Genomic DNA, 21536 nt, shown 5'->3' on the forward strand with positions numbered 1-21536 from the left:
TACTAAATCTAATTAAATCCTTCCCAAGCCCTGTTTGTGGTTTGGGAGATCTCTACAACAGCGACAAAGGCAGCCCCTTGAACAGATGATACAAAGCCAGGCATCTGTCATTCCACCAGCTTTAATTTCAAGTCATTGGGATAAAGTCACGTGAGAAATTAAAGCTGCAGAAACGTTAGGAAAGAGAGTTACAAGTAGGCTGATGAGGTAATAGGAGGAATTTTGCTGCTGAGCATTCAACTTACTTCTGAGAATTCCCCCCGGGAGAGAAGCCATGCCTGCCCTTTATTTTAATCTGTTTCCAAGTGAAGATTTCACACTCACTGTTCACCATGCCTAGGCGGAGATCTTGACCTCCTGTGCTCAGACTCTTCCTCCCCTGTACTCTTCTTGCCAGTGCCTCTCTTAGGAGACCCAGACTGGCTCCTTGACCTAGCGCGGTCTCGGTGTTTGTGAGTGGCTCTTTCCTGGCCAGCAGCTGGAGAGCGCCGAGGCCTGTGATTGTGGTCAGGGTCTCTACTCTGGAATTAGGAAGAGAACATCCTTCAACAGAGAGCAATTAAAAGCACAAGGCTCATGGGAGCCCCGGCATGGTGCTGGTGAGGCAGAAAGAACTAGGCTAGGCAAAGTGCATGCATGTATGGGACAGAGGCAAAAGGCATCATCTACAACTCCATCCATTCACAAGAAGGTCTCTCTGTACATGAAGTTGATGATGAAGTGGGTTTTAGTCCACAAAAGCTTATGACCAAATAAATTTTTTAGTCTCTAAGGTGCCACAAGGACTCCTTGTTGTTTCTTCTCTGTCCACAGTCTACTGCAGAGGTTTTAGACATATTAAACATATATTTCTATAGGGCCTTGAATCCCAAAGCACTTACTGCTACACACATAGAGCACCAAAAATACAGCCACTTCTGGTGTGGCATGCAGCAGCTAACCAGAACAGCAAGGGGACAAGAAAATTTGGCCAAAAAAAAAAAAAAAGAACCAGGGCAAATCCTTGCTCTTATGAAAAACCCCACTAGATCTTTAGCAGCCACACAGGGCACACAAGAACTTGGTTTTTAAGGCCTTTTCTGGAGGACAAGGGGTGAAATCCTGGATCCAGTGAAGTCAATGGGAGTTTTATCCTCGTCTTCAATGGAGCCACTCTATCACCCCAGGTGCTTAAATAGCATGGTATAAAGTCAGACAAACATATGACCCTGGCACAGTAAACTGAATGGAACTGGTCTTATCCACCTGGGAAGGCAGGGTGCTGGAACAACTTGTACAGTGGGGGGGCTGAGAGCCATTGAACCAAAACTGCAAACCCTATATATGACAGAAACCACTTCAAGTCAGGGGGTGGGACAGTACCCCCAGCACTCCTAGTTCCATCACCTATGTTGGAAGGACAAAATCATTGATGGGACTTGAATCTCTGGTCCCAGTGGGAGCTTACCCACAAAACCACCTCATTTCTCACAGTCCTCTTCCAGAGCCTAAAACCACTATGTAATCTCTAGAGCCACGCTTTCCCAACAGCTACATGGGCACACTCTACAGACAGTAAATTGTGAGAAGCACATGTGCCTACCTGTAAGCCATACCCTGGGACTTTGGGATGAAAAGGTTCCCAAGAACTATCCATCTTCTTGGATCTAAAGGGAAAAATTAAAGTACAGTCTTTGGAGTGGAAAAACTTAATACAATCTCTCTTTCTATCCACTGCACCCATGAAATCTTTCAGAGTTTATTCAAAAGTCGAACATGACAGTTCGACATGGAGTGTGTATTCCCAATTTGTTTTTCCCCTACAGGAAATATAAAAAATAATAAAATGTAGTCCCCCTCCATGATACTGGCTGTTCATGTATCATCCCACCAAATCACCATATTATAACTAAAAATAACACAGCACCACAACATGATCCGAGTGGTTTACAAAAGCAGAATAGGACATTCTTAAATTATAAGCTTTTTGGGACAGGGAAAGAGAAGGTAAATGAAAAGCACAGGAAATGAGACAACAGGCCAGGGATGGGAGGGTCAGTTGTGCAGAGACTGATGAAAAATATCGGATTCATACAAATCAGGTTTAAAAAGGAATTTGAAGGGGGGGGGGCTGACAGATGAGAAGGAAATCATTCCAAGTATAGGGGCCACATGAGAGCCCTGAAGCAGGGAACAAGAGAGCTTGAATGGAGTAATAAAACAAGAGGACTGGAAAAGTATAGGAAGTGAGAGCAGAGATGTAGGCGGTGGCAAAATTGGGCAGGGCCAGGCTAAGGCCCCCAAATGTACCTCGCTCGGCTCTGCTCATCATCGCTGCTGATGCTTTCGCTACTAGAACTTTGATGTCTGCGTTTCTTGTGCTTCTTTTTCTTCTCCTTCTTCTTCTTCTTTTCCTTTCTTTCCAAGCTGCTCTGCAACTATAATGCCAAAAACCAAATTCGGTACTGATCATTGCTGCTCACACGCGTGTTAGACAGCCACCGTCATGGGAGGCTGCACAAAGATTAGATTCTGTATGGAAAGAATCTCAGGCCAACACACACTTTGCAAAATCTCTTCTGAAGGGACAAGGGACTCTTATTATAGAGCCCACCTGAGTCCTTCTCACTGTCTATGTGACTTAGTATAGCTGATCTGTGACAAGAGAATTGAGAATTAAAATAATTTGTTACAATAATGTAACAAATAAGTGAAAAGGGAAAGATAACATGGCTCAGGGATTGTTGGGTTTTTTTTTTTTAAACAATTGCTGAGAAACTTTCTATATGAAAGAGCTTATTTTGTTCTTACCCAAAAGTAGGCAGGGAATAGAAAAATTCCTCTCTCTAAAGCAGTGGTTCTCAACCAGGGGAATGTTTACCCCCAGGGGGTACGCAGAGGTCTTCTGGGGGTACATCAACTCAGTTAGATATTTTCCTAGTTTTACAACAGGCTACATAAAAAGTACTAGCGAAGTCAGTATAAACTAAAATTTCATACAGTGACTTGTTTATACTGCTCTATAGACTATACAGTGAAATGTAAAGTACAATATTTATATTCCGATTGATTTATTTTATAATTATATGGTAAAAATGAGAGAGGCAGCAATTTTTCAGTAATAGTGTGGCTCTGACACTTGTATTTTTATATCTGATTTTGTAAGCAAGTAGTTTTTAAGTGAGGTGAAACTTGGGGGTACACAAGACAAATCAGACACCTTAAAGGGGTACAGTAGTCTGGAAAGATTGAGAGCCACTACTCTAAAGTGTGTTTCTTCTGGACCCCAATTCTGCTCTCACTCAATTCAATGCAAATTCTGCTTCTGATTTCTGTTAAAGAATACATACCAGTTCTTTGATTTTCTTCATTTTTACAGGATTATTCAAAACTTCTCTTTTTTTCTCTTCCTCTCTTTTCCTAACGAAAATAAGTGACACTGGGGTTTTCGAACAACATTAATAACATCAAAGATGAAATATTAATTCAAAGCACAAATCAAGGCCTGATTCTGTAATCGTTTATGCACGTACTTAACTTTAGTACCAGGAGTTGTCTCATCGAAATCAATGGGGCTATTCAAGGCAGCAAAGTTAAGCACGTGTGTAGTGGCTGGACTGGGGCTTAAGCAGACTTTGTAAGTGTGACCATACAGATCCAACTGTAGGATCGGGGCCTTTGGTTTTTTTTTTGTTTTTTTTTCCCCCAACTTGAAATGCTGAATAGCAAGGTCAATCAAGAAACTGTTTTATATCCCTGTGTAGATTGACTCCACGGTTCCATCAAGTCCTGTCTTAGGAACTGACTTGTCCCAATGCCATCCATCCTGGCTGAGGCACTGGTGAATGTCTGATATCTCAGCCAAGAGCAATATATATGTAATACAACCAGACAATTGCAAAGCCTTGCCCAGGGGAAGTAAAATTCTTTCTAGAGTCACAGAGCAATCGGTTTACAATCTGCAGCATGAGACACAGCACTCCTTTGCACGCATAACTATGATTGTTGGTCACAAAATTATCCAGTCTCTTTCAAAATCCAGCTGCAGGATTTAATTCTATGCAACTCTGATACAATCATTTATACCAGAGCTAGATGCAAAATTACAGCCTTGTAGAAAATGCAGCCTCTGTTTCCTACTGATGCATTTAGAATTTACACCTTCTTACTGGAGGGCATCAACTGCTTAAAATCCCACACAGATTGAGCTACAGCATGGGCAGCAGGATGCATCTTGGGCCCCCATCCTGCAAACACCTCAGGCCACGAGTAACTGTCTGGATGTGGGTGGTCTCACAGACCTCAATGGGACCATTCAGACATGCAAAGTTACTCACATGCTTAAGTGATCTAGCCCTTATCCTGGAAAGCAAATGAGTGCTTAGTATTCACAAGTTTGAAATTAAAAAAAACCACACAAGAGAAGCTTGGAAAGGGGACACACACACACACACACCCCACCACAAATGTATGTTCAGAGCTAGATTATTAATAGTGTAACATTTAGGAAATAAAGAACTAAAAAGATCTCTAGACAATCTTCAGTTTTTGGAAAAACCTTAAGTCAAATTGTACCTTGCTCAAATCCTCTTGCTTAACAGAACACAGCAAGAACAGAAAAAAAAAGACTCCAAGCACAGCATGCAACATCTCTGAGAGTCAGCAGAAAAATCTAAACCATTGCAAGCCAATCAAATCAAACATTAGTATTACAGATGTGCTTTGCAGTCTCAACCAGGTCCCTATTGTACTGTACAAATTTATAGTAAATGACAGTCTCTGCCCCAAATAGCTTTGAATCTGAAAGACAAGACACAACAGGTGGATACAGGAAACAAGTGGACAGGGGACGTATGGGGTGACAAACAGACGAGCTATGTGCCGTTCTTGGCCAATCGTCAAGCAATGATCACAACTCCCTACCTGCCTAGGTTAATTGTCCCGGTCAATATCACATTTAGTACCTTATCATGAAAAGTGGATCCTCCCGGATTTTGCTTGCCATGTCTAGGACAGAATTGGCACCTGTGGGGGCAAAAATGGAGCCTGGGAGAAGTCCTGTTTCAGTGGAACAACCTGCCTCTTTGTCTTCCATCTTCTCAAAGACGTATTTGTCCACAGGGCGGCCCATCAGATACTCTTCTCTGTTCACCATACCCCCGGGACCCTGGTACATCCAGTCCAACTTCTCTTCTTTTTTCCTATTTCAAGCAAAAACTCCATGTTACTTTGTCTTCCTTCCAAGCAGCTCTAAAGTTTCACTTTTCTCTGCAAAGACGAGCCGAAATGCTTTAGAGTAAGCCAACCTTAAACCCCTCTCTTGGGCACTGCTCCTGCAAAAACCTACGCAGGGGCTGAACTTTACACGTGGCGAATAATCCCATTAATGTCAATAGGACCATGCACAGGGTGGAAAGTTAAATCCCCATGTATATTTTTTACAGGATTAGGGCCTTAGAACTTAGATGGAAGGGACATATTAGGACTTAGTCTTTTCCATCTCTCTGTCACAGCAGGCTTATTCTCTACACTCCAGTCTTTGTCCCTTCTTAAATGACAACCACAGGCAATTCCACAGAGTAACTGATCTCATCGCTCGGAAATTTCTCCCAGTGTGGAATTATATGTCACAGCTCTAAGATACATGGACAGCTCTGTTCTAATCAATACCAGAAGTAATTGTTGGCCCATTATAACAAGCCATCTTCATTTTTTTATGGCACCCACAGTTTATAATGTGACAGCCAGGAGAGTTAATTATTTGGTAGCTGCGACTCAAGTCCTAAGAGAAATGTGTTACTAGAATGTCCCCATTCAGAAATTCCTCCTGGTGACATCAACTACTTCAAGTACAAATGATGCACACAGGATTTTCAAGGGACAAAACCACACACACACACACAGTCTAGCATAAGACTCTGCCTAACTCTTACTTGACTGCTCCCACATCCTCCGCATAGCGCTGCATTTCCTCCCGGGCTCGCTCCTCCCGCAGCTCCCGCTGCAGCTCCTCAATCTTCTTCCGCTCAGCTTCATGTTTCTGCTCTGCCTTCCACACCTTCTCCACATTGCGCAGAGTCTGGGGATGCCAGCTCTTCTTCAGATTCTACAGAGAAGAGGAACCAGTACAAGCAGTTTAGAATGCTAATATCCCAGACCCACAAAACCTCTCCGCGAAATAGGAACACAAGCTTCTCACAAGGGGCGCCAGGGGAATGAATCAAAGGGGCACAGAAGTCATATTTTAACAAATATTTCCTCATCTACTTTCTGAATGCTTTCGATTATTAGTATTAAAGGCAGATTAGTGAGCAAATTTAGGGACTGCTCCTGTATTCCACACACACATTCAAGTCCCCCAGCCTTCAGTGGGAGCTGTAATCATGCAAGAAAAGCAGGTGTAGGTCTTTACCTTGGGGGCGGGGGGCATTTCAATCAGATTGGCCAATAAAAACAGACAAATCAGTTTCATTTTCACCTAAACCAGCGCTTGGAGTGCCTGAGCAGCAACCAAGCCACAGCTTTTAAATCAGCTGAAAAAAAAATCTCAACGTTTTAAACATCAAAGTGTGGCCTTAACTTTGCTTTCTACTTTTGGGGTTTTGTAAAACTACTGTGTTCTTCTGGGGTCCCTTTTCCCCAAGACACTGGTATTTGTTTACCACCTCAATTTAACAAAGGTAGGGTTGGTTTGTGTTTTAGGCCGAGAGTTAGGGAATCATTATTTATTATCTGAATTGTGGTAGCACCTCGGGGTCCCAGCTGTGGACCAGGGCCTCAGAAACACAGAGCAAAAAGCCAGTCCCTGCCCCAAAGAGATTACACTCAAAGAGATTACAAAGCGTCGCAAGCCCTTTCCACTCACTCTTGCCCCACAGAACCAAATTTGAGCCCCGATCCTGCAAACACGTAGGCGTGTGTTTACGGTTAAATTCAAGCCCCCGGCTCCGGGGCAACTCGCTAGCTTACACTGAAGCCCCTACGCCAACCCTTGGCGAGATGGGGGTGGGTGCTGGGTGGGTTCAAAAGCCCCTTTAATGCCGGCCTGGTGCTCTGGATAGCAAAGCGAGCTGCACAGGTGCTAAGGGCGACTATGAAAAGAGGCCACCGCCATGCAGCTGAGTGTCCCTGAGTTACCCCGGGAATCTCTCCATGGCTTGAGTCCGTACAAACAAACGGCGGGGGGGGGGGGGATGCACCATAATGGCAACGGCTATTCAAAATAGACACCCCCCCCAGAAACACGTATACTTCAAAATACAATCCCCCCCATCGCAGACAACGCCTCTCCCCCCAGAATTGCCCTGTGGGGGGGCTGAGGACCCCCCCCATTTAACCCTCCACCCCAAATCCCCCCAGGCAAACTCTAGGGGGATCCAGGCTCCCAAACCCCGGGGGGCTGCCGGGGGCCAAGCCCCAGGTCTCCGCCCCCCCTCACCAGGTCTCCGCCCCCCATCACGGCGGAGGCTCGAGCTCGCCCCGCTCCCGGGCCCGGCCGCGCGTCAACTCCCGGCGCCGGCTCCTTCCCCGCGGGGCCCCGGCTGATGGCGCCACTTCCGGCGCCCCGGCCCGGCCCGGCCTCAGAAGGAGGGGCGGGGTTTGGGGAGGGGAATGAATGGGAGGGGGCAGGTTTGGGGAGGGGACCCAATGGGGGGGCGCTATGGGCCTGGGAAGTGGGGGGGCAGGGCTTGGGGATGGGGCTATGGGCCTGGGAAGGGGGGGGCAGGTTTGGGGAGGGGAATGAATGGGGGGGCAGATTGCGGGAGGGGACCCAATGGGGGGGGCGCTATGGGCCGGGGAAGTTGGGGGGCAGGGCTTGGGGCTATGGGCCTGGGAAGGGGGGGCAGGTTTAAGGAGGGGACCCAGTGTGGGGGGGTGCTATGGGCCTGGGAAGTGGTGAGGCAGGGCTTGGGGATGGGGCTATGGGCCTGGGAAGTGGGGGGGGGGCAGGTTTGGGGAGGGGAATGAATGGGGGGGCAGGTTGAGGGAGGGGAGCCAATGGGGGGGGTGCTATGGGCCTGGGAAGTGGGGGGGCAGGGCTTGGGGATAGGGTAATGTGCCTGGGAAGGGGAGGCAGGTTTAGGGAGGGGACCCAGTGGGGGGGGTGCTATGGGCCTGGGAAGTGGGGGGGCAGGGCTTGGGGATAGGGTAATGTGCCTGGGAAGGGGAGGCAGGTTTAGGGAGGGGACCCAGTGGGGGGGGTGCTATGGGCCTGGGAAGTGGGGGGGCAGGGCTTGGGGATGGGGCTATGGGCCTGGGAAGTGGGGGGGCAGGTTTGGGGAGGGGAATGAATGGGGGGGAAGGTTGGGGGAGGGGACCCAAGGGGGGCGCTATGGGCCTGGGAAATGGGGGGGCAGGGCTTTGGGATGGGGCTATGGGCCTGGAAAGTGGGGGGGCAGGTTGGGGGAGGGGACCCAGTTAGCCAAGATGGTCAGGGATGTAATTCCATGCTCTGGAATTAAACCTCTGACAGCCAGAACCTGGGACTGGATAATGGGATGGATCACTCGATAAATTGCCATGTTCTGTTCATTCCCTCTCAAGCATCCAGTATTTGGCACTATTGGAAGACGGATGCTGGGCTAGATGGACAGGTGATCTGACCCAATATGGCCAGTCTTATGTTCAGTGGTGGAGAATCCATCACAACCCTATGCAACTTGTTCCAATTGTTAATTACTCTCACTATTAAAAATTTGTACCTTATGTCTGGTTTTAGAGTAGCAGCCCTGTTAGTCTGTATTCGCAAAAAGAAAAGGAGGACTTGTGGCACCTTAGAGACTAACCAATTTATTTGAGCATAAGCTTTCGTGAGCTACAGCTCACTTCATCGGATGCATAAAGTGGAAAATTGGTTAGTCTCTAAGGTGCCACAGGTACTCCTTTTCTTTTTACCTTATGTCTAGGTACTACAAATTGTCTCCATTGATTGGAATAAAAGATACCTTAGATGCTGGTTTTCAAAATAAATCTAATAAATCTAACATATTTAAGAAGAAGCTTTTAATAACTTCCAGTTGTTTGTTCCATGTACTCATCAGATTGTAGCATCACAATCTTAAAGAGGCACAGCCCAGAGTTAGAAAGGTGTCTTGTATCTTTACATTCATTTTAAGCATTGCCATTTTGAGCAACTCCTGAACACATTGGAATGGTCAGAAATATAACAGTGTATCTCAACCTGAGACCTAATAAATTCACCTTTGTATCTGAGACTTCTGCAGAAGATCGGAAAAAGCAGTCTTTGTTCGGGGGGTACCTATGCATTTGAATGAGCGACCTCTTACTCTGAAATTAAATGCCTCACGACTGAACTATACCCTGCTTTGCCAATGGTAGATAGGAATCAGTGATCTTATTTATGGTAATCATCCCTGAACCATTTAAATTTTTATTATTAAATGTATTTATTTGTGCTAACACCCACTTTATGCTGGTTGCTTTCCAAACAGCTCTTCCTCCAAAGAGCTTCCAGTCTAACAACAGATGTCAGGGAAGAGGAATAACAACAGGCAATTCATTTACAAATCACTCAGCTCCAGTATAGGCAGCACGGGAAGGGCAGGCCTTTAAAAGGGGACTTACATTTGGCCGGGTTAGCAGACAAGCTCAAAATGGTCTTCCCATTTATAGAGGCAAAAAGAAAAGGAGGACTTGTGGCACCTTAGAGAATAACAAATTTATTTGAGCATAAGCTTTCGTGAGCTACAGCTCACTTCATCGGATGCATGTATAGAGGGTTGCAAGAAAGATGACATGCTTTGGTTCTTTTTAATGAAAGGTGACTTAAGAAGACACGGGTTTTTAGTAAATACAGTGGATGATATCCTAACTCCATTGAAGTCAATTGGAGATTTCAGAGTAGAAGCCGGGTTAGTTTGTATCCGCAAAAAGAAAAGGAGGACTTGTGGCACCTTAGAGACTAACAAATTTATTAGAGCATAAGCTTTCATGGGCTACAGCTCACTTCACTGGATGCATAGAATGGAACATATAGTAAGACAGATATATATACACATACAGATAAGTTGGAAGTTACCATACAAACTGTGATAGGCTAATTAGTTAAGATGAGCTATTATCAGCAGGAGAAAATACCTTTTGTAGTGATAATCAATATGGCCCATTTATACAGTTGACAAGAAGGTGTGAGATTGGAGGTTTGTTATTGGAGATTTGCAAAAAGAAAAGGAGTACTTGTGGCACCTTAGAGACTAACCAATTTATTTGAGCATGAGCTTTCGTGAGCTACAGCTCACTTCATCACGAAAGCTCATGCTCAAATAAATTGGTTAGTCTCTAAGGTGCCACAAGTACTCCTTTTCTTTTTGCGAATACAGACTAACACGGCTGTTCCTCTGAAACCTATTGGAGATTTGTTATTGACTTCAGTGGAACCAGGATTTCACCCAATATATTTAAGGAGCTATTGTAATAAGTTCCAGCTGATTATTCTATTTGCTTCTATTTTCGTAACCACAAATTATTCTTGAAACCAATTATTCTTAACTAGGCTGTGCATACAAAAATCTTTTTTAGCTCTTAGTCAATAGCATGTTTACTGGCGGGGGTATAGCTCTGGGGTACAGCATTTGACTGAAGATCAAGAGGCTCCCCAGCTCAAATCTGGGTGACCCCCTTCACCAGTTTTTCTTTTGCTGACCCTTCAGAGTTCATCCTTGATGTTCCTCCACCTCACTAAAAAAGTATTCTACCAAAAATCAAATGATATGTTACTGAATCCCGCCCAAGCCCCTCTAACATACCTCGTCCCAACCTACATCTTACAGTGAATCTCCTGATGAAGAATGTGAGTAAAACATTTTCAACCATCGGCCCACGTACATCATCTACTGTTCTGGAGCTGTGTATTAATTATTCAATTAATTATTATTACAATAGCACCTAGAGGTTTAAGACCAAGAACATCAGGGCCCCATTGTACCAGTGGCATTTTTAAAACATATTTTTAAGTAGGTGTTTAACTACCCAATGTCAAATTCCTGCAGTTTTCCATTCAGTAGAAATACTGATATTGCCCAGAAATTCATATTTTTGTTGTTTAGTTTGAGTGATTTTAAACAAATAATGGGTCATTTTGATCATGGATACGAACAGGTGTTGAGTATCTTGAGATTAAATTTTGTAACTCTGTGCAAAATGTGAACTTACTAAAACAGTGCTAGTTTACAGACCCATTGTTTTTTGGGTTTTTTTCTTCCAAAAGTAGATAAATAAAAGAGGAGGGATATCTGGATTTGAACCAGGAACCACTTGATCCGCAGTCAGATGCTCTAACCACTGAACTAAAACCCCTTTGTCTATATTATTAATTTGATGGAGATAATTTCATATTAATTAATGGTCATGCTCTGACTCTGAAGCCATATAATTCAGTTCCGCAATATGAAATACACTTTAATTAATGTCCATGTTTCCATTAAGGATTCCCAGATTGTTACTCCACTTTCCACTCATGGCCTATATCTTTGTCACTGGCTGAAACCTAATCAAAGAAAGATCAGTCCACAGTGACTGCAAAAAAAGTAAATATTTAACTAATATGTCTTTGTTTTGATTAAAACTTTAAGAAAAAGGGGGCACCCGGATTTGAACCAGGGACCTCTTGATCTGCAGTCAAATGCTCTACCCCTGAGCTATACCCCCACCTGCTGAAAAGAAAGGTGACAGGTAAGTCTAGTTGCGGATACTGGTTTTGTCACATTGTTATTCACTACTTCTTGTAATAGGTTCGTTATACTCATTATGCCAGTAGCTATTTCTCAGATTCATTCACCTGTAATTATTTCTCATACTGCCCACACAAACTATAATTAGTTTTCATTTTGCATTTAACCCCCCCCCCCAGTCTTACTGCAGTTGGAATTGGGTTCACTTGGGCCAAGGTAATAAAGTTCTAGCTCCAATTCTCTCTGAGTTCTGTTCTGACATAAAAATCTCTCTTCTTTTCAATGGCTTGTGTTTGCTTTCTCATGGCCAGCACACCTTGAAACCACACAAGCCGTATTTAATAAGCTGGCAAAACACCCGCCTCCAACAATCCTTCACCTGTGATTACACCATTATAATAGCTACTTCTGTAGCAACCTGACTGAGGGAAATGCCAGCGTGTTCTGCCCCAGAAATAGCTGCAATTAGACACCACAAAAATAACCTCAGGTAAGCTTACAGCAAGGAAATGAAGAAGGTGATGTGGATGAAAAAGGAGTTTACTGGAGCAGAATGTAATGAGTCAAATAGAATAAAGCAAAGGAAGGGAGAGATGAGAATCACAGTTATGATTATTATAAAAAAATGTCAAGCTATAATACCCCTCTCCTTCATACATCACTTGTTTTCTTAGATTGCAAGTTCCTTGAGGGCAGAGATTTGTACAATGCTCAGCTCTAGGGGTTCCTGACTTTGAGGCTCTGGGCCCCACTGCAATGAAAGAAAAAGTAAGCACCTTCACCCCCAGAAGCACAGTCTGGTTGAAATGTACCAGATGTCATTTGGATCAGTTCATTTCTTCCAGCTCCCTTTATAATACCAGACCCTGAGCCTGCAGCTGCATCTGCCTACATGGAGCCCCAGGGAAGTTCACGGGGATCTATACAACTGCAGGGTTCTGCACATATTGCTGTAGCTGCAGGATCAGGGCCTGACAGGTGACCAGCTGGATGTCTCTGTGCTGCTCGCTCACTCCAGCCAAACAACCGGGCTTCTTCTCTCGGTGTGACCTCTCTAATTAGCAGCAAGGGCTGTTTTATTTTCACAGAACTTCAGGTCTGAGAGGCTCAAAATGTCTACACAGGTGCTCGCAGTGTAATGGTGGGAGATCCCCCCCGCCCAATGCTAGCGTAGACAAGGCCCATATAATCCCTGGCCTTGTTTTTACGCTATACAAGAAGCCATAGCATCCATAATGCAGAGCATCGCCTAATTAGGCCTTGCCCAGCTTTGCAACATGCATAACACAACCTAGAACCTCTGGGGAGTTTAGATCGCACCACCCCCTGCCCTGGGGTAGCTTCAGAGTCCATGGAGCCCCAAGTGAGACTACATCACCCTGCTCACCGGGGGCCTGGGTTAACACCCCTAGTGCCCTAAATGGAACTAGATTACAACACTCCCTTGGGCCAGCCTTAAAGCTCTTCAGCACTGTACTGCCACCACCCGACCCTGCTGCTGAATCGCTCAAAAGCCTGCCCATGTCATTGCACGTGCGGGGCCGGGGCAACAGAGAGCAAAACACTCCAAACCAAAACAACTCAACAAACATGAGGCAACCACTCAAAGGGCCCTCCAGGTAGGGGCCTTGTCTTCATCTCTCTGGGTACTATAAAAATATTAACTGCTTCTTCTCCCCAGGGCTTGAGCCCACCAGTTGTCACCCACCTGGCCAAACAGGAAGAATGTATTTTCCCATTTCTCTCCTCCCTTAATGCTCTGTATACATGAAGATCTGTTCTCAAATACATGTGTTTTATTATCTATCTAGGCTCTTCTATAAATAGAGATGAAAGCATCTTGTACTGCAGGTAGTATCTTCCCCGTCTCCCTGAGGATGAAGGTCTGGGCTGTCCGAATAGATTCTCCTCTGAACACATGGGGAAGCCCATGCATGATCTAGTCATCCTGCACTATCACCTGGCATCAGTCAGCCTAGTTCCAGAGCAGCTGGTAAAAGCAGGAGCCCAGATGCTGCATCAACAGCGCGTCTCCTAGGCTAATAAATCACCCATAACAACAAGCTGTTAAAATAGAACAAGTGAGAACAAATATTTTATTTTAGTTCCCATTTCTTACTCCTAATCAGTGTCTCCAGGTCTCCATGGCACCCAGAGGGGCTGGCACCAGGGCATATGAGAAGCAGCTCGTTCGGCATCAGTGGAGCGGGAACACAGTGACTTCGCCGAAGCAGGACGAATTCACCCGCAGGTCCGGGGTGTTGCGACGGTAGCCGAAGCGCCCGTTGTAGCCCTTCATGGGCTTCACGTCTGCCAGGAAGCTGTCGTGGCCGCCCACCTGCTCAGAAGAGTGGCCTGTGGAGAAGAGAGTTGGCCCCATCAGTCTTTATCTCCCCCTCCTTTCCAGCTGTGCTCCATCCAGCCACTCACACAGGCCACTGAGTGAACTCGGACTGGTGTGCAAGCTACACACAAGCTCGGTAGCCTTGTCGATGCTAGGGAACCTTAGTAAAAATCCCCCACCAGTGCTTAACACCTGTTCAGCTCCGCCATTAGCAGCTGGGTGTCCTGGTGGGCCCAGGCCAGTGGCTGCTGGCAACAGTTAGAGCAATGTGTGGATTGGACCTGTCCTAAGTGTGAGATGCCAGAGACTGAGATTCCGTGGAGGTGCAATTCAGAGGAAAGATGGATAAAGCCAGCTTGATGCTGTCTGGATGCTGAGCACCAAACAGCCTGGGGGGTTGCCCTAAGTTACAATAGTTCTCCCAAGACCCAGAACTTGTGGGGTGAGGACTGGGGACTCAAGTAGTGCCACCTATGAAGGCCCAAAGCAGGGCCCACAGCAAGGGTATTCTCTGCCATCCCCTTGTGGGTTGTTCATGACTTCTGTACTCTCTGCTGCAGGGGACAGGACAAGATAAGATCAGGCCCAGGGCTCCCAACTTTGCTAACTCCTGAGACGCAGCGGAGCCTAGTAGCTACAGCGCTAGCCTGGGACTTACAAGACCTGGAATTCTAGTCCCAGCTCTGCTGCTGGGTGATCTTGAGCAAGTCATGTCCTGTCTCTGTGCCGTAGTTTCCCATCTGTAAAATGGAGGTAAATGATAGCAACCTCCTTTGTGAAGTGTGTTGAAATTGATGGATAAAATACACTATTATATTTATTTAACAGTAAGGAATTTTTGCCAAGTGATGCTGTGGAATGCAGCTTTGTCGACGCTTACAATTTTATCATCTGGATTTTTGCATAAAGCCCCAGCTCCTGGAATCAAGTGATTATACAAAAAACTCAGCTTTCCTTTAAAAGGAATATAAGTTTCTAGCCTTATGACTGAGGAGAAAAGCTTGAAAACGTGACACCTTTATCCCAAATTTTATGAAACCAGAAAGCACGTTAGTAATAAAAAAGAACCCAATATTTATTATTCTTTTAAAATCTCATGATTCTTAACCCAATAGGTGATACATAGAGTAACTGATGATTGGAGAAGAGCTTATTGAAGGGAGTCTTACCTGCACCTGCCCAGTTCCTCCTGTTCAGGTACCTCTGCCCTGGCCCATAGATGTGGAAATAATCCACTATCCAGCCATCCCTGGATGTACCACCTCGGTGCTGGGGCAAGTCAGAGAAAGAACAAAAACTCAGAGCAAAGCCAGATTTTGGCTCATCCCTAAATCCCAACATGAAGAGTCTCATTGATGTCAATGGCAAAGTTCCCATTCACTTCATTAGCATCGGATCAGGACCTAACAAACCAGGTATCTGACTTTGTTCTGTCTCTAAAGACACATGGACGGCTGTTACTACAGTGTGAAAATACACTGCATTTAGAAACAGCTCTGAGTATGCACTCATAACGTATCTGGGGTGCATGAAAGCAGGGTATTTATTGTTCCAGAGTCCAAAGCTATGCAATCTTGCTGCTGTGCAAAATATCTTTAATCAATAATAGCTAATGAGATGAAATACATAAAATCTTGGATACAGCCAGAGAATTCCCTGTAAAGAGACCGGGCCAGATTCATTGCTGATGTAATTCTAGTGACTTAAATCTGGCACCAGGTTGTGCAGCATTAGCTAGCTAATGTTTGTAGAGCTCTTTGCAAGTGAAAGGTGCCCTAATTCTGCAGCCAGACCTGCTAGCACGGACCTCAGTGCAAGTGTGGAGTCCCTTATGGTGGCTTCAGGTGTCCACGCTAGCAGATCTGACTGCAGGAACCAGGTCTAAGTTATTTATTAAGCACCAACAGTGTTTCACATTGTACAAAGCACAATGAAAGCCACAATGGGCATTATAGTCATATATTCGAAAGCCAGAAGGGACCACTGTGATCATCTACTCTGCCCTCCTGAATGTATATTTGTTTAGCTTCAGCTTCCAGCCATTGGATCTTGCTATATCTTTATCTGTTGGACTGAAGAGCCCATTATCAAACTTTTTGTTCCTCACATAGGTACTTATAAACTGTGACCAAATTACCCCTTAACCTTCTCTTTGTTAAGCTCTTTAATGCAGTGCATATAAAAGCAAAGGATTATTATTTCAAAAGTTTTCTATGAAGCATCAGTGAGATTTTAAAACACTAAATTGAGAAGAAATGCAATTTCAGTTAGCTGAAAAGAATATGAATGAGCATTACATCTCTGGTTTCAGAGTTGCAGCCGTGTTAGTCTGTATTCGCAAAAAGAAAAGGAGGACTTGTGGCACCTTAGAGACTAACCACCATGGCTTGGGTAGCACTGACCTTCTGTAAGCAGCATAGATAGCAAGAGGACAAGGTCTGCGCAGGCAGATCATGTGTGACTATGGTCGCTTGCCCTGTATATTTTTCTTTCAAAAATAAATTTCACACAGACTGCAACTGTCATTTGCTTTCTGATCAAAACATTTCACAAATAATTATTTTTTTAAACTGATCTGATATTAAGCAACCAAAAAAAGATCCCAGCTGCATAAAGAACCACAAGATCACCGTTATTTAAAGATTATCCCTTTCCCACACCCACCTTCAGCTGGAATTCTAAATGAGATGGAGCTAAAATTCTTAAGCAAGGAGAAAACTATGCTAGGGAAGAGGAGTGAGAGGTATTTATGATGTAGACTGCTGTCCACTATTGGCTGAGGTAATACCACATCGTTCCTTGAATTATAACCACAGTGTTTCATGCCACAGATCTGCCTGTTATTCTACCAAAATCTGGACATCAACATTTCATCAACTGTGTCATTTTCAGGACCCAGATAAATTTGTCCATCTATGGTTCTGTTTTCTCTTTAAATGGCTAATTTTTGCTCATCCATGACTTTCCTTCTCCCTTTCCTACTTGCTGGTTTAACCATGTATGGTGTTTTCATTCTGACATCACAGTTCACTGAAAATGACACAAGAACCATTGTGAGGTCAGAAAGAGCAAGGATCTCAAAAATCTAAGCAGAGGAAAAGGTGAAATTTGAGGGGGGGGGGAAAGAGGATGGACTTCTCTTGCTCATAATAAAGTTAATTACAGGTCCATTTTATTATTATTTTTATTGCCTGGGAACCCCTGTCATGGCCTGGAGGGTACAAACAGGCCACAAAGACAACCCCTGAATCCAAATAGTTTACAGTCTAAGGTACATTTAGTTTTTAGTTCAGAATTTGGTTAGAAATGCGTCAATTGAACGTGCAACTGCAAACTGGGAGGGTGGGAATTCTCAATCTTTCCACAAAGAAACGAACCGTCTTCTTTCACCAACCGGCTTCCTGATAAGTCCACATTTTTGATCAATCAACAGGCCGCCTGCTTTGGAGGCAAACTGAGTAAAATTCTGTCTCCTTTGAGCCACCTAAAAGCCCAGACGCGTTTTTGCCCTTACAAATAAAACCATTTTTTGGTCATAGAAACAGAATCATGAACTAAGATGGTAGCTACACAACCCACCGGGGACAGAAGAAGCAGGACCGTCCCCTGGCTCCCCCTGTGTGTGGTTCATTCTTTTCAGCACTCAGGCGAGCTAAGCAGTTATCTACTTGCCAGCCAGAGCCCCGAAATTCCCAACCCTGGGGGGCTCATCCAGCCGGGCTGTCGCCACAGGCCGCCGCAGGCTACCTGCTCCGTGTTCTTCAGCAGGGACTTGACAGCGGGGGATGCGAAGTAGCTTGCGGCGTGGCCATCCAGCTGGGCGTTGTAAGGGGGCAAGGCAGACCACAGCTTGGGCGGGATGTGCGTGGTGCTGCCGGCCAGCGTGTCCACGGCCACCCCGTCCAGGATAAAGCCTTTTTCCCTCTGCAGCCACCTCCTGCTGAGACAAGCCATGCTGAGCAAAGGCAGGACCCCCGATCCGGCGCCAGACTCGGCTCCTTGTGACCCCCCCCCAGGCCCTTGCCGCCGCCTCCCTCCCCCCCTCTCTCCCCCGGCTACCTGCATTGTTACGTTCGGGCGCCGCCCCTGGCGAGCCTCCCCAGAGCCGGCTGCAGGGCAGCTGCCCGCCCTGGCTGGGAAAGGAGGGGCCGAGGCCTCACCCATCACCCCCCTCCCTGGGAGGGGGTGGGGGGGGCCACAGCCCCGCCCATCATCAGCCCCACAGCAGCGGGCCCCCGCTGCACTGCAAGGCCGGCTGCCGGCCGAGTCGCTCCATCGCGCCACGTGGGGCTGGGATCGATCAGCTGTTCGCCAGCCGCAGGCGGCGGGGGCTGTCACCAGAGGCGGCCGGTTTGTTTGGGGGCAGCTTAAAGCGACCCGGGGCGAGGTTCTGCCCCCCCCCCGCCCCCCTTTTCTGCCGCGCGTCCACCGCTTGCGGGGGAGTCTATCCCCCCTCCGGCTGCCCCGTCCGGCAGCCGGCCCCTCGTGCTCACGGCGAGCCCGCCGGGGAACCGGGGCCAGCAGCAAATTGAAACAGAATCGGCCCTTTACTTCCAGACCTTGCAGGGAGCGCAGCGAAGGGCTGCCCCGGGAAGGGAGTTAGATAAGGGCCGAACCGACAAAGCTCGAGAAAAGCCAAACTTTCAGCGTACAGTACTATTGCATGGGGGGAAAGGGCTTTCCCGCTCCCCCCCCAGGCCATGGTAAAGTGAGGTGAGGCCCTTAACGCTTCCTGGGGGGAGGAAACCCCACCCCTATGCCTGCTCCCAGCAGGCCCCTTTGTGTGTGCTGAAAAGTTACATCAGCTGCGCCTCACTAAGAGTCAGGGGTGTGAAAATCTCACACCCGTGATCAAAAAGAACAGGAGGACTTGTGGCACCTTGGAGACTAACCAATTTATTTGAGCATAAGCTTTCCTGAGCTACAGCTCACTTTGTGGGATGCATGCCGTGGACACTGCAGAAGACATTATATACACAGAGACCATGAAACAATACCTCCTCCCAGCCCACTCTCCTGCTGGTAATAGCTTATCCAAAGTGACCACTCTCCTTACAATGTGTATGATAATCAAGGTGGGTCATTTCCAGCACAAATCCAGGTTTTCTCACCCTCCGCCCCCAACACACACAAACTCACTCTCCCCACTGGTAATAGCCCATCCAAAGCAACCACTCTCCCCCCAATGTGCACGATAATCAAGGTGGGTCATTTCCAGCACAAATCCAGGTCTTTCCCCCCCCACACACACAAACTCACTCTCCTGCTGGTAATAGCTCATCCAGACTGACCACTCTCCTTACAATGTGTATGATAATCAAGGTAGCTACGTGGACATAATACCCCCCGCTGTAGATGCAGCTATGTCAACAGACAAGCGCTTCATTCAACATAGGGCTCGTCTACCCCAGGCAGCTTTTAGGGACACAGCCTCTTTGTTGCTCGTTCACCTGCACATCCACCAATGTGATCTATGCCATCATGTGCCAGCAATGCCCCTCTGCCATGTACATTGGTCAAACTGGACAGTCTCTACGTAAAAGAATAAATGGACACAAATCAGATGTCAAGAATTATAACATTCATAAACCAGTCGGAGAACACTTCAATCTCTCTGGTCATGCAATCACAGACATGAAGGTCGCTATCTTAAAACAAAAAAACTTCAAATCCAGACTCCAGCGAGAAACTGCTGAATTGGAATTCATTTGCAAATTGGATACTATTAATTTAGGCTTAAATAGAGACTGGGAGTGGCTAAGTCATTATGCAAGGTAGCCTGTTTTCTCTTGTTTTTTCCTAACCCCCCCCCCCCCAGATGTTCTGGTTTAACTTGGATTTAAACCTGGAGAATGGTCAGTTTAGATGAGCTATTACCAGCAGGAGAGTGAGTTTGTGTGTGTATGGGGGTGGGGGGATGTGAGAAAACCTTGATCTATGCAGGAAATAGCCCGACTTGATTATGTAAAGAGTTGTCACTTTGGATGGGCTAGCACCAGCAGGAGAGTGAATTTGTGTGGGGGGGTGGAGGGTGAGAAAACCTGGATTTGTGCTGGAAATGGCCCACCTGTTGATCACTTTAGATAAGCTATTACCAGCAGGACAGTGGGGTGGGAGGAGGTATTGTTTCATGATTTCTGTGTGTATATAAAGTCTGCTGCAGTTTCCACGGTAAACATCTGATGAAGTGAGCTGTAGCTCACGAAAGCTCATGCTCAAATAAATTGGTTAGTCTCTAAGGTGCCACAAGTACTCCTTTTCTTTTTGTTGCTAGAAGTCAGAGTGTGAAAACGCTCTTTGTCAGGACTTTTGCAGGCAAAACACTTCCAGCCCTGTCGACAAAGCCGCATTCACACTCCCACTTGCCTCAGCAGAACTTTTGTCTTTCGTGGGGGGCTTTTTTAAGTACCTGTGAAAGACAAAAGTTGTGTCAAAAACTTCGCTGTGTAGACATCCCCGAAAGATATAAACTATGGATAAGTGGTTGGTGTTCCAATACTGACCGAAAAAGCCAGTTGGTGGTGTCTGCTCCGTAAGTGTTAACATACCCTAAGGTCTTGAAAGTTAGGGGTTGTATCAACATATTGGTTAAAACCCCCACACCCTTAATTGACACGCTGCTATAAAGAAGGAAAATGGATTTATCTGCAATTCCATTGAGTCTCACATCCACAGTTCTGCACTTAGCCAAAAAAAAAAAAAACGTTGGGGAATAAGACATGCCCCATCACACAGCATAAGGACTGCAGCTTTTTGCACTATGTAGCAGCCTGTATCATCACCTTTTGCAAAAGGTTTTACCCTAAATGCTGTAACTGTGGTCTTAAAAAGTTAGAGAGCACATCAGCTCACCCTTAAAAAGGGTATTTAGAAATCAAGTCTGCACGTATCAGTTTGTGATGTGGCATTACTTGTCAAAGGAAGCATCTTAGTTCACCTTCAAGCTTGTTTCACCATTCCTAGGGCTTAATAGCACATGCTGCAGCCATCACCTCCTCCAAAATTGGTGGGCTCTGCTATGCCCTTGGGCCACATTAAGCAAGTTCTTCTTAATAAGAAAGTTCCTTTCCTCAAAGAGCTTACTCTGCAGCATGAGCCCCAATAACCAATGCTGTCGAACTCAAACAATGCTTTTCTCACAAAGCTTGTCTGTCACCTGAGCATCTTATACAGTAGAACCTCAGAGTTACGAACACCTTGGGAATGGAGGTGGTTTGTAACTCTGAAATGTTCGTAACGCTGAACAAAACATTTGTTCTTTCAAAAGATCACAACTGAACATTGACTTAATACTATGTAATGTCATACTATGTTCAAACTTTACTATGTAGAAGAAAAATGTTGCACTTAAGTATCTTAATTTAAATGAAACAAGCACAGAAAGTTTCCTTACCTTGTCGAATTCTTTTTTTTAAAGCTTTCCCTTTATTTTTTAGCAGTTTACATTTAGCACAGTACTGTATGTGTTTTTATTTTTTCCCTTTAACTCTGCTGCTGCCTGACTGCGTACTTCTGATCCCAAA

At 45.8% G+C, this 21536-nt stretch overlaps 2 protein-coding genes and 1 non-coding gene across 5 annotated transcripts in view; all 3 read right to left on the reverse strand.

Moving 5' to 3' along the window:
- Positions 1–7554, reverse strand: part of LOC140903958 (phosphatidylinositol 5-phosphate 4-kinase type-2 beta) — a 49523-nt gene extending 41969 nt beyond the window's left edge. The window contains exons 1-6 of the mRNA XM_073326010.2: positions 7418–7554; positions 5913–6085; positions 4944–5180; positions 3330–3399; positions 2290–2417; positions 1583–1646 (exon numbers count right to left, since the gene is read on the reverse strand). Coding sequence (XP_073182111.2) covers positions 1583–1646; positions 2290–2417; positions 3330–3399; positions 4944–5180; positions 5913–6085; positions 7418–7435 — 690 coding nt within the window. The 5' untranslated portion in view covers positions 7436–7554. The remainder of the gene's footprint in view (positions 1–1582; positions 1647–2289; positions 2418–3329; positions 3400–4943; positions 5181–5912; positions 6086–7417) is intronic.
- Positions 7555–10294: 2740 nt separating this feature from the next.
- Positions 10295–18319, reverse strand: SPMAP1 (sperm microtubule associated protein 1). 3 transcript variants are annotated; one of them, XM_073326060.2, is made up of 3 exons: positions 18073–18319; positions 17761–17953; positions 10295–14024 (listed from the first exon to the last, which is right to left on the reverse strand). In XM_073326060.2, exons 1-3 carry the CDS (start codon positions 18175–18177, stop codon positions 13867–13869), a joined length of 456 nt encoding a protein of 151 aa, XP_073182161.1. In that variant the 5' UTR covers positions 18178–18319; the 3' UTR covers positions 10295–13866. The 3 variants fall into 3 exon arrangements, with proteins under 3 accessions (XP_073182161.1, XP_073182163.1, XP_073182160.1); XM_073326062.1 differs by having other exon boundaries at positions 17761–17950; positions 18073–18315; XM_073326059.1 differs by lacking the exon at positions 18073–18319 and adding an exon at positions 15183–15282 and having other exon boundaries at positions 17761–17967.
- On the reverse strand, positions 11575–11646 carry TRNAC-GCA (transfer RNA cysteine (anticodon GCA)). The gene has a single exon. It is a non-coding gene; the product is annotated as a tRNA-Cys (tRNA).
- Positions 18320–21536: the final 3217 nt, after the last annotated feature.

This window comes from Lepidochelys kempii, chromosome 27 (assembly GCF_965140285.1).
Source record: "Lepidochelys kempii isolate rLepKem1 chromosome 27, rLepKem1.hap1, whole genome shotgun sequence".
Taxonomy (NCBI): Eukaryota; Metazoa; Chordata; order Testudines; family Cheloniidae; genus Lepidochelys; species Lepidochelys kempii.

Excerpts from the sequence above, each read along its gene's own strand:
- SPMAP1 (XM_073326059.1), bottom strand. The coding sequence starts at position 17,967 with ATGGCTTGTCTCAGCAGGAGGTGGCTGCAGAGGGAAAAAGGCTTTATC. Across the intron at positions 15,283-17,760 it reads TGCTGAAGAACACGGAGCAG|CACCGAGGTGGTACATCCAG; the intron begins GTAGCCTGCGGC and ends GACTTGCCCCAG. Across the intron at positions 14,025-15,182 it reads GAGGAACTGGGCAGGTGCAG|GCCACTCTTCTGAGCAGGTG; the intron begins GTAAGACTCCCT and ends TCTTCTCCACAG.